At 40.1% G+C, this 12490-nt stretch overlaps 1 protein-coding gene across 10 annotated transcripts in view; it reads left to right on the plus strand.

The window, feature by feature from the left end:
• LAMA2 (laminin subunit alpha 2) overlaps positions 1–12490 on the plus strand; it is a 748112-nt gene that overhangs the window by 700709 nt on the left and 34913 nt on the right. For all 10 annotated transcript variants that reach the window (XM_061623807.1, XM_061623808.1, XM_061623810.1 and 7 more), the window contains 3 exons: positions 1491–1611; positions 5963–6139; positions 8541–8689. In XM_061623807.1, the coding sequence (XP_061479791.1) occupies positions 1491–1611; positions 5963–6139; positions 8541–8689 (447 nt within the window). The remainder of the gene's footprint in view (positions 1–1490; positions 1612–5962; positions 6140–8540; positions 8690–12490) is intronic.

Below are 12490 nucleotides of genomic sequence, written 5' to 3' on the forward strand. Positions count from 1 at the left end.
ATCCAATACAATAAACATTTTTAAAAGTAAATCAGTGTAACTTAAAATGCTTCAGAGAATAGGAAGGTTTTGACCTGGCGCCGGAAGGAGAGCAGAGTCGGTGCCAGGCGTACTTCCTTGGGGAGACTGTTCCAGAGTTTGGGGGCCACCACTGAGAAGGCCCTAGATCTTGTCATCACCCTCCGGGCCTCCCTGTGAGTTGGAACCCGGAGGAGGGCCTTCGTAGCAGAACGTAGTGCACGGGCTGGTTCATATCGGAAGAGGCGTTCCACATATGTTGCTTGTTCCACATGTCTGTGGCCAGCGAAAACTCTCCATGTGAACTGGACTAATTGTCAAAAAGATTTCTAGCCTTTATCTTTGCACTGCTTTAAGAACAATCTTTTATTTTATCTTCCTACTATATTTGGCACAAAGATGATAACAATACTAAAATGCAAAGTTAGGGAAAAGGTTTGTATTTTTGGTAAATGATGGGAGACAGAATTTATGCACAATGCTGTAATCCAGGGAAAGTTAGTGATTGAGAACTTTAGATTATAAGAGCAGATTTTTTCTGCAGGTGAAATTATGACCATTTTAATCTTTTGGACAGCACAAAGTTTGCTTAGGCGCTTTCAGAACAATTCTAAGCATAGGATGCTGGTGGAATTTACAGTGGCTTAAATTCTGCTGGTGTAAATTATCCCTGTTCCAAATTTGGTTCAGGAGTGGGGGCTACAGCTGGCTGAGCTAGCCTGAGTTTTCCTGACAGAGGGAAAGTAAGTCTTTAAAATAGAGTTTGACTTAACACCACCCTTTTTGCCAGTGTAAGTTCCGCCAGATTGCAGGTCACATGACTGAGCTGAAAGAGATCTCCTTGCCCTTGAAAATCTCTCCTTACCGTATCCCACCCCCACCACATCTCCAGAATATCCCTTTTTGGGGACTTACACACTGCCTTAAGTTCCGCTGGCTTCAGTTCCATTGACTGTGCCAGCATAGCCCAAGCTCAGATGGGGTGAGGGAGTTATGCCAGTGTAGCCACAATTCAGCCAACACAGCCCAGGATCCACCTATTCCAAACTCGCTCATCTCACCAGATCTTGGGTTTGGATTCTGCTGTTAATCATTATAGTTAATGGGTTAGATCTGCTAGAATTTTCCACAAAGTATTTGTTGAAGAACTTGCATAAGAGTTTGCATAGTTCTATAACAGTTCTCACGTTTCTGCTTCTACAAGGGCTTTAGTTTCAGGCAGCGAGGTGTAAAGCAACTATTCTGTGAGTGGAAGAAGACTTGCACATGCAGAAAAGGCACCTTTGGATCCAGCCTTTTACTATCATTAAAATGTCAAGTAGTCTGGTGGCTTGAATCATGAAGAGAATGAAACATATGAGTTGACCAGACTATACATCTTCCTGGTGACAATTTGCACAAATTGTAAAAATATGCCCTTTTTTTGACTAGTTTAACTCAAGAGTAAACCTGCTTTGACCTTATATTTACAGACCTGAAGTAAACACAAAGAAATATGCAGGCTGCATCAAGGATATTGAAATTTCTCGGACACCATACAATCTTCTGAGCAGTCCTGACTATGTTGGCATTACCAAAGGGTGTACACTGGAGGTTAGTTTGTCCTTTGTGTTTTCTCGAATGACTAAAAATGATCACTCCATATTCTATAAAACAGTAAGTTCTGGTAAGGAAATTCATGAGGATGGAGGAGCTCACCATGTGATACATCCTTGCACTAAAAAACGTTGGCCCACTTTCATCTTGGTTGGAGGATGCTACTGCTTTTTCCTACAACTCATATTTGTATTGGTCTTATGGAGTTAGAATGAGTGCCTACAACATGTTACTTTATTCTCATGGAAAATTGCTTCTGCATTATTATTTCCCTCACCTCATCATAATGTCCAATACTATTTGCCATGTGACCCTCTGAGTCATATGGAAAGTCTCCATACCAGTGATAGATACTTCCAGGATCATCAGCTGCTAGTAAGGAAAATAATCACATGCCTGGGAGGATTGACAAGCTATAGTAGAGATTTTGATACACATACATGCTTACATACACTCACTAACTCCCTCTCAGCAATTAGACTTGAAAAAAGTGTTTTAGCTTTTTTCAAGTCTTAATTCCTGGAGAGGGAGTGGGCTTCCTGGAGATTCAAGCTTTGGGGGAGGGTTAACTCTTCCTGCACTCTCCAAGAAGATTGTACCACACCAACAACAATTAAGCTTGAAAAAAAGCCTTCTATTGAACTCCAGAGGATGTGGTTTTCGCTGAGGGTCACAGCATACAGAGAGCAGAAGGTCAACTAGTCCCTTCCCAGGTATGATCCTCCCTCCAAAAATGCTGCTCCCCCAACTTCAATAGGATTTGAAAACAACATTCTATTGTATAGATGGCTTCTTTAAAGCTTAATAGCTGTGCAAGGAGGTGTTTTCAGTGTGGAATCACAGGTGGTGAGGGAAAGGTTCCCCACTGCAATTAGGCTTGAAATGTGTACCCAACAAAAGGCTTCTTTCAAGCCTGATTGTGACACAGGGGGTGTTCAGCAGAGGGGTCACAGGTGAGATGGAGATAAATTAACCCTTCCCTCCCAGCTGCAGCTCTGGGAAATGGACCCCACCCACAACAAGGCTTGAAAGAAGCCTTCTGTTGAATACCCTTGAAGGTTTTTCCAAGCCTACTTGCAGTGAGGGAGAGGGGAAGACTCTGGGGCTAGATGGGAGGTCCCAGTGGCATATCCAGCCCATGGGCAAAGGTTCTGCACTCTTGCTCCTAAAAGTTATAATGAAATAGTTAAAAAGGTGTATGACAAGAAAAGCCAGAAGAGGGACTTTTCCAAGCACATCTTCAAGGTGAAACCATTTCATTTTGGAAGTAGTCCTTACCAGATTGTGCTCATAATTGTTCCTCAATATCATCTGAAATGGTGTGTATACAGGCTGTTCTTAAGAAACCTCTCATTAAAAAAATGGTGATTCATTATTCAGTGACATATAGCCTCTCTTTAGTTCCTTCTTAATATCTCCCAGTGTGTAGAGCAGTAGAGCCAGGGCCAGTGCATGCCTTATTTATGAGTAGGGCTCAGGAGAGCAGCTGGAGTGCTTAGCCCAGATAGTAAAGCACTGACAAATAATGCAGTCTAACGTATGAGTGGATTCATTTTAAAGTGCAACCAAACCACACTGTGGGGAAAAGGCAGGTACAGATAACCATAAAGTGTGAAATAAAATCCTGTTCAAAATTAACACCCCAATCGAGGCTCACTTTTAGCATTTGGATCTTCCATAAAGTATGTCACATATAAGTTAGGCAAAAAAGGGCTAGGAAAGTGTTTTAATTAAAGTGGGGAAGTGGATGATGGCTAACTGGGTGAAAGGTTTTGAAAATTCAAGTGAAGCAGTGGAGGTACTGAACTGGTGCTTGGAAAGACTGGATGAGAAGCTCAATTCCAATAAGATAGAGTTGTTAATAAGTAGTTCATCTGACCCAGGAGACTGTGTTTGGCATGTTTTCGATGGGGGAAATGTTATTATATTTGGCCCTATTTTTGGAGACCAAGTGGCCTCAGTGGCATGAATTACCCTTCACCAACTAAGGTTAGTTCCTGCACAGAGACAGACTTGTCACAGTTCTTTATGCATGCTCTGTTAATGTCCTGTATGGATTTCTACAATGTAATGTACATAGGGCTGCCCTTGAAAATTGTTAAGACAAAATCTCAGTTTGTCTAAAATACAGCAACTTTTCTTATTCACTGGGACCAGGAATATGGAACGCATCTTCCAGTTTTAAAATAGCTATTCTGGCCCCAGGATGGTTTCTTGACCTAACCTAGTTCTAACCTTTCAAGTCCCAAACAGCTTGGGACCTGAATATCTTAAGGACCGCCTCTTCCCACATGATGTTGCCCAGCAATAAAGACCTGTCTCAGAGGCACTTCTGTGAGTTCCTCTGCCCATGAGAGGACTTCCTGGACTTCTTTCCAGGAAGGTTTGCCAAGCCTTTCATTGCCAGTGAAGACCATCTTACGTTCTAGGCCAGAGGTTGTCAGACTTTTTGGACCAGGGACACAATTTGAATTATGACAGAGTACTGAGGGTGCCAGTCACAGAATGACTGCTGGGGACCCATGGCATAATAACAACATAGGTGTCATAGAGGACATAGCATGACACAAAATTAGAGAGTACAGATATTACTGACAATCTCATGTTTATCATGGGAAGCCAGCTATGTCCTGTTGGTTGTGATTGTGGAGATACAGCTGTTAAAGGCACAAGAACTCTGTTTCCCCAGTGCCAATCCTAAACCAAAGCCTAGGCTGCTATGCTGGAAGTAAGCCCCATTAAACACAAAGAGACTTATTTCTGAGTGGATATGTATACCATTGTACTGTAAGTTAACTGTGCAGTGAATTCTTAATGAATGCCTGGACATCAGCTGCTTCCTATGTAGCAGGTGACATGTCTAAGCCTTTTTGCAAAATTTTGACATTTAATATCCACCTACACTTATTTGGTTGGGTACTATTTGCAGAAAATAACTTCTAGGGAATAACTGATGTCAGAAAAACCCACAATAAGAAAGATGGATCTTGGTTGCTAGGTAAAAAGGAAGGACAAACTATGGAGATCTGAAGCACTACTAGAAAATAAGACAGAAGCAGGAAAAGTGAACTAAAGGGGAGGGGAAAACAGATACAATTCACTTATCAATCACAGCTATTTCACTCATTTACTAAAAATCTGACAGACGGGAATAGCTATGCTGGCCCATTTCAAAGAAATTACTTAGAAAGGTACCTGTGCATTTTGCTTCATAACTTTTTTCCTAGGATGGCTAGAGACTTGTTTAAAAACAAAAGCTCAGAGTCTGGAGCCTTTTCCTGGAGGTACCAAGGAAGGTCTTTGTGGGTGCTGGATTGGTGACCCCGATTTTAGGCTATTAGTATGTTTAGTTTTAGTGATCGTTTTATGTGACTTCTTAAAATATTGTTACTATTATATTTTTACAGATTGCTTTGCTTTAAAATTGTGTGAACTGCTTTTGGACAGCTTAAATAATTAAAACTGCAACATGTATTACTGACAGCCATTACAGACCCTTTTGTTAAGGTTTTTTCTAGAGAGCTATGTTATGGAATATAGCTGTTAGTTGTTATGTTAGTCTCTGATCTGTTTGGAATGGGCTTTTTAAAGCTGTTAATATTTCTGCCTTTGTTAGTTTTAATAGTTTTTAGAATGTTATATTCATTGCGCTGTTATGATATTGTGGATGGGCTATGTCCAGAAAGACAGCATGTGAATAACTCAATAAATAAATAAACATTATGGAAGAGCTTCTGCTGGGTCACTCCCAACACCAACAGCACTGGAGGAAGGTTTCTTACAAGTGACTAATTCCAAGGAAGTTCTCTGCAATGACAGTTTGTTCCTGGTGTTTTAACATGCAGGGAACTGTCTTGGAAATGATTGTGTATTTTTTTTAAAAAAAAATGCATGTTTTTGTTTTAAGACATGAAGGTGACTTGTAGGACAAGTCCCATGCCCTGGGTTAACAGGCTTCAATGCAGAGATCTGTGTTGTCCCTTAAAAATCCTCACTGCAGGAAGCCAAGGCTATTTCTAGTTCTGCCTGTTCTTTTGCCAATTCAATCCACCTAGTGTGTGACACACTTGGGGTCATAACAGCCGATGGAGAAAGAGGGCAAGTGACAGGAGGAGAGGGGAAACAGACAGTTGAATCCACAGCTACCTCACGTTTCTCTGCATTGGGGATTCTAACAGTACAGTGCTCTCTGGGGTGAACATGTCATCCCTAGCCACAGCTGTGAAAATATAATGGTGGAAGAAGACTGGACTATACAACTATTTTTGGCTGAATCTAAGTTTCCAAATATTTTCTAATATTGGATGATTTAACAGATGGACAAATTTCTTTCCTTTCTTGTCCACAGAATATCTACACAGTCAGCTTCCCGAAACCAGGCTTTGTGGAGTTGCCACCAGTCTCACTTGATGTGGGAACAGAAATCCACTTGTCTTTCAGCACTAAAAATGAATCTGGCATCATACTTTTCGGCACTAGTGGGGCTCCCATAGCCCCAAGGAGGAAACGCAGGCAGACTGGGCAGGTACAGAATGACACCAGATATTGGGTTAATTGTTTCTAGTCATTTTGCTGGCCAAATCCTGCACTGCCAAATGAATTATTTTGTCTTTATCTTGAGTGGGAATTGGAGAAAAAAAAGAAACTCAGAAAGTTACCTTGGAAGTTGTTCTTATCAAAGCTTTGGGGTGCAGGGGATCTTATTAAGCATCCATATCAGACTCTTGGTCTATTTAGTGTACCTGGACCATTTTTATCACCAGGAATTTAAGTTTTTGTATGTGAAGCATGTACCCTATCATAGATCTATTATTCTTCGTCTCGATGTATCCATAATGCTGGCGTTCTATGATTTTTTCCCCTATGAACTATACAAACATAGCAGAAAACAATATGCTTAGTGATGTTCTGTACAATATCAACAAGCCATAGTTTTGCTTCATTTAATGATTTCTGTGAAACTATTTTTTCTTTTACTTAGCAATCAGTCATCTCTGAACAGGTTGTGCAGGGGTAGCCAATGTGCTGTTTTGGACTACAGCTCCCATCATCCGTGACCACTGACTGGATCTGATGGGAGTTGGCATCCAAAACATCTGGAGGCTACCACATTGGCTCCCCTGATCTAGCAGGTTAATTATTAGAAAAACAAGATTTTTTCTCTCTCTGGGTAGCAATACAAATTATATTGATTTGCTGTATGTCCACCCATATTTTCTTTTCCCTATATAACAGAGTGACTTGTCAGTATATTCTAGACAATATTATTTTCCTAATATCTGTATCACAGATATCACTGAAATAGTACTCTTGTAAAAATGGTACTCTCCAAAATAAGTTGTTCCTCCACCTTCAGGCAATCCTGATCTCCTTTTCTCTTCAGGGGGAACGTAATCTTACACCTCTCTCTGAAGAGCCATGTAGGGAGGAAGAAGATGGTGAGCATAGACATCATGGCCCAGTGTGTCTAGCACCACCTTCCCAATCTGGTGCCCTCCAGATGTTGTTGGATTACAACTCCCATCAGCATCCAGCCAGCACAGCCAATGGTCAAGGATGATGGGAGTTGTAGTCCAACAGCATTTGGAGGGCACCAAGTTAAGAAGGCTGGTCTAGTGCAACTCTCTCTCCTTTGTCTTCTGTCATCTGCAAACTACATTTTACCATAACACTAAGCATGCTGAATCCTCCTGTATAAAGTTGAAAATAGGCAGCTGCATGTTCAGGACAGTACTATCCTGGACATGTCTGCTCAGATGTAACCCCCATTGAGTTTATTTATGGAAGAAAATATATATACAATTTAATAGAAAAATTGTGGTTTACATAAAATATTCATTAAAAATGCCAGTAAAATTGAATGTAAACAAAACTGAATTGGCATAAAATTTATCAGGATATAAATAAAAGCACTGTTTTTATATAAATATACATATTAAAATTACATGATTACAATTACATATTTAAATTACATGTGTGGGTAGGCCAAAAGGGGTTTTAGTAGGTGCCAAAAACAATGTATCAAAGGTGCCAGCCTAATATTAATGAGCAGGGAGTTCCAAAGAGTTCAGTGGACCTGAAGTAAGTGTGTATAGGATTGCAGTTGTAGCATTGTTGTTGTTGACTTTACCTCCAGCTGCTGGCATTGCCTTCAGTTGGGATGATAAATGCTTTGTGTGTGGGGGGGGATAAAAATATTTTGGCAAATCTTATGTGAGCAGAGTTAAAGTAGAACATTCTGGCTTTCAGAAATTTGTGTGGATTCTATACATATTGTCTTCTCTTGTCTAGGACTGTACTCTTAGAGAAATAGTTTGGTTGGCAACAGGGTGTACAACATATTAGAAATCCATGGTAATCAGTGGCTAAAATTGGACAGGTTCATGGTTCATCAGCAATAAATATATGGAAACTTTCACTGTGTGTTCTTTTCTGTCATACAGAAGAGAGATGGTATGGTGCATTGTTAGGGAATGATCTTAGGCTGTGGGTACACTAGTTGCGTCAAAAGCAGTGATAATGGTTTTTCTGACTGCATTTTGAAGCAACTCTGCCCTTGGCTGGGCACACCTGCCTTCCAGTTGCTGACTTCAGATCTTTTAGGACCACCCACAGCAAAGTGTTGGGCCAATCACTGTCTTTGCCTGAGCTTACAGCAAAGCATTTCCATTAGCCACACCTGGAGGGGCAACAGGTTGATCTACTAATCAGTTGCAAAATCTAAAGCTGATTTTTAAAAAAAGCACTTGAGCTGATCCAACCAGGTTTTAGAGTAAAAAGGGGTGGAGTTTGACTAGCATCATGTACCCCCGTTTTCAGTAAAGAGAGGTGGAGACACACTAGAATCGGCACAACAGTAAGTCCCTATCCTTAGAAGAACACAAAGGAGTTAAGGGCTTCCTTTAAAATGCTGGTTCTCATTGCAGGCCTATTATGCAGTGTTCCTGAACAGTGGTCGACTGGAAGTGCATGTCTCTACTGGGATAAGGGACCCTCGCAGGATCACCATCAAGCCTGTATCTGGCGAGTTTCATGATGGTAGAGAACACAGCATCCGGATAGAAAGACTCAGAGGGTAATAACTCAGAATATAGGGGTACTGCATTAACCCTGGACAACTATTCCACTTAAGTAACTGAAACTATGAGGAGAGGAGAATGAAATCTCTATGCAGCTTTTATTTAAAAGTCATCTTCTGACAGTGATAATTTCATTATGGCATAGGTCATGCTTTAGTGTAGGCATTGCCACTTAAGATTTTCATTAATCTAAATTGCTATGTTAACCTTTGATACTTTTTGCAAATACACTCTATTAATCTAATTTGTGTTGCTGAGGAATTGGATCTTAAACTAATATGAAGGAACAGCTTCCAGTGAGAAGGCATAGCAACATCAAGACACTCTTACTGAAGTGAACCTAAAACTTCTTTATAAGTTTTTTGCATGAAACTGTGGAGGGGATTAGGATTGCCACCTTCAAAAACAGAAAAGGGCCTTATAGGTTTAAGAGACAGGCTGTGCAGCCACTGCAGATACGTACTGTACCATCACTCATTACCACCACCAAGCCACAATCAAGAGGAGAGAGAAGGTGAACGAGGAAAAGGGAGAGCCTAGGATGAATGTCAGTGGCTCTCAGCCATATAGCAACAGCATTCATGCAAGCACAAGTTGCTAGATGCCTCTGTGCAGATGTAATGATTCAACGGTATGCATTCATTGTTTATTTCTCCTTGGTTACCCTTTCTTCCTATTCAGTTGTTTGACAATGGGGTGTGGGAAGGAGACGTAATATGCTTTTATGTAATCCAGGATTTCAAAATAATGGAGCACTTTGTGGAAAGGGGTAACCCTAAATACAATTATCTGTTTTGAGACAAAGCAGCTAATGCCAACCCATAAGATTATGAAATGTGCATGCTAAATGCAACACAGAGTTTTTAATGCTCACTTATTGTAAATGGGGAGTGGGGGCTATATTCAATTAAGTAAAAAAGTGAGGAGTATCTTTTGACATGAACAGTGTGGTAATGTGAGTGGCTAGCATTTCCTTTGACCACAACCAGAACTGTATCTCAACCACAGAGACTAATGTTTTCCCCATGCCTTGAGATACATTCTCCCCTTATGTGCATTAGAGCTGAGGTAAAATGGAGTGCTCAGTGTTTTACATTTTTGTGCTGCCTGGCAAAGCATTCCTCTGTTGGGAATTGCATAGGGCAGGTGGGGGAAGAAACGTGTTTACATTGCCAAGGTGTCTTACGAATTCCTACATTGCCCTGTGGAAGTAGTTTCACTGAAGCATTTCATAACAAGATGGGTGATCTGGCCTCGTTACCTCAGCAATACATGTGTTCCTTTGTCTTCTCCATCTTCACCCTTATGAAAGCACTGCAGCTTTATTTGCTCAATGACGTTGCCACATAGCCAGATCAGGTGAACTGTATGGCACCATGAAACCATCACATCATGCCTGATTGGCTGAGATTACATAGCAAAGTTAAACATTGGTTCCAAACAGCAAAGAAAGAGAATATGGGACTGGATTTAGGAACTGACAACCCAAGCTACTACCTGGAACAAAGGACTTTGAGGGTGTAGAGTTCAGGAGGCATCTGTCACCGGCTGTCTACTCAACTTTCCACTCAACAATGCATCGGAACTGCATCAGAACATTTGAGAAGTTCAAAGACTGATATATAACTAAGTTCTGATTTGCATCTTAGTTCAGAGGTGCAGATTAGCTCAGTTGATTGAATTCTTCAAACATGCATGGCCAGCATTGCTTTAATTTTTAATTTTTTTGGGGGGGGGATATGTGGGAAAGTGTATATCATCAGGGCCCATTCAACAAATGATGTCTATGTGAGCTATTGTAATCATATCTACATGTACAAATATATAATCTTAAATGACAGGGATAAATCATGCATCAAAACCATGAAAGAGGATACAAATGCAATAATAAACGAGGTATTAAAAATGAAAGGGGCCTCCCATTTGCTATAGGGCCAGTGGTGAAAGCAGTGGTTGCAGATGACTAGGTACAAAAATGAAAAATGTCTGTCTGAGATTTTGGAGTAGGAGGTTTTTTAACTTCCCAACCCCCCCCCAAAAAAAATTAATGCTGTCAATCCAGATATTTATACCTGGAAATATTTTGTACAGCCCTGTGCCACCCTGGGCTTCTACTGGGAGGAAGGGCAGGAAATAAATAAATAAAAATCTCCTTATGAGACACAGAAGCATAACTCACTCATACATGTACTTTGTGTTGCTTCTGAAAACACCACACGATATATCGGTTTGGAAGCCAGAAAGTATTATTTTGATTATTAGCTTTTATCCTTTATTGCATCAAGAAGCACTGTGTTGCAAGCCTTGCATGTCAGTACATGCATGCATTCCATTCCCTCAGAATCTTCAAATTTCTCTAACCCATGACCTTATTCCCAAGCAAAAAGTCTTTGCCAGCCACACGGGTACTTGGCAACCATTAATTTGCTTATGCTTCAAATTCCTACAAGTCATGTTTTTTATTTTCTTTAAAAGGCACCAGAAATGACAAAATACTGGCTGATAGGTATTGATGATAGTACAATATCCAACACAGAATGCAAAAGAAATCCTTTCATTTAATATAATATACATGATTAGTACAATACACATGATAACATTTACTGTCCTATAAGGACTGGTAGTATCAGCATATCATTGTTTTTACAGTACCCTCTAGTGGCCAGAAGTAAAAGTTAGGCTCATTCTTCTGATTTTCGTAACTGCCCCAAACAAATATAAAACAGACTTCATTTTCCCATAAACTGGACTGGAATAGAAATGGACAAACCTCTTCATCTGCCAATCATCATGCAAGCTTTTTTTAATTAAAAGCAGATGATATTTTTGAAAATTCTTCAGAAAGCTAATTACTCATATAATTATAAATTAACTGCTTCCCATTCCAGGATAACTGTAGGACAGCATTGAGGCATATCATTGGCATATCATTGTGTGCTGGTCTTCTGCACCAGAGTATATAAGCATTTTCTATGGTAACTTGAAAATAGCAGAGGGCTTTGTAAATTATTAGAGATTCAGCCAATAACAGCATTTATCAGCAGCAGGAGAATCAAGCAATCCCAGGAATATCCAAGTTTTTTTAACAATTTTTTTATTGTAACAGTTTTCAAATACATAAAATGATATTTGGAACATCTGATATGGGGTTCTTGTTGTTCTGTTCTCTAACACAAAATCATGAAGCTGGAAAAAAAACCCAGTGGATCATTAAGCCCTGGTGCCTGCCTTTAGACAGAATATAAGGAACCCTGAAAATTGTTTCTGGCAACTTTTGTGAAAGCAAAACAACTCATTCCAATACTCGGCTAGTCTTATATCTGGGCCCAGTGACAATTTTCACCCTTGGATGCACACTCCAACACAAATATGACATTTTTTCCTTTTTAAAAAAAGTAATTTTATTAACTCTTCATTACATTGAAAAATGGAAATGGACTGCTTTCAAGTTGATTCCAACTTACAGTGACCTTATGAATAGGGTTTTCCTGGTAAGCGGTATTCAGAGGTGGTTTACCATTGCCTTCCTCTGAGGCTGAGAGGCAGTGATTGGCCCAAGGTCACCCAGTGAGCTTCATGGTTGTGTGGGGATTCGAACCCTGGTCTCCCAGGTCATATTCCAACACTCTAACCACTACGCCACAGTGGATCTCCTTCATTACATTACATTACAGTTAATACATAATTTCTGTAGATGAATGTTGTTATTATTAACAAATCATTATTCTAAACATATAAAAACTGAAAACAAAAGTCAAGAGGCATTGTAACATGTTCCAATCATTTCCAAATAAATT

Source organism: Rhineura floridana, chromosome 4, assembly GCF_030035675.1.
Source record: "Rhineura floridana isolate rRhiFlo1 chromosome 4, rRhiFlo1.hap2, whole genome shotgun sequence".
NCBI classification, from domain to species: domain Eukaryota; kingdom Metazoa; phylum Chordata; class Lepidosauria; order Squamata; family Rhineuridae; genus Rhineura; species Rhineura floridana.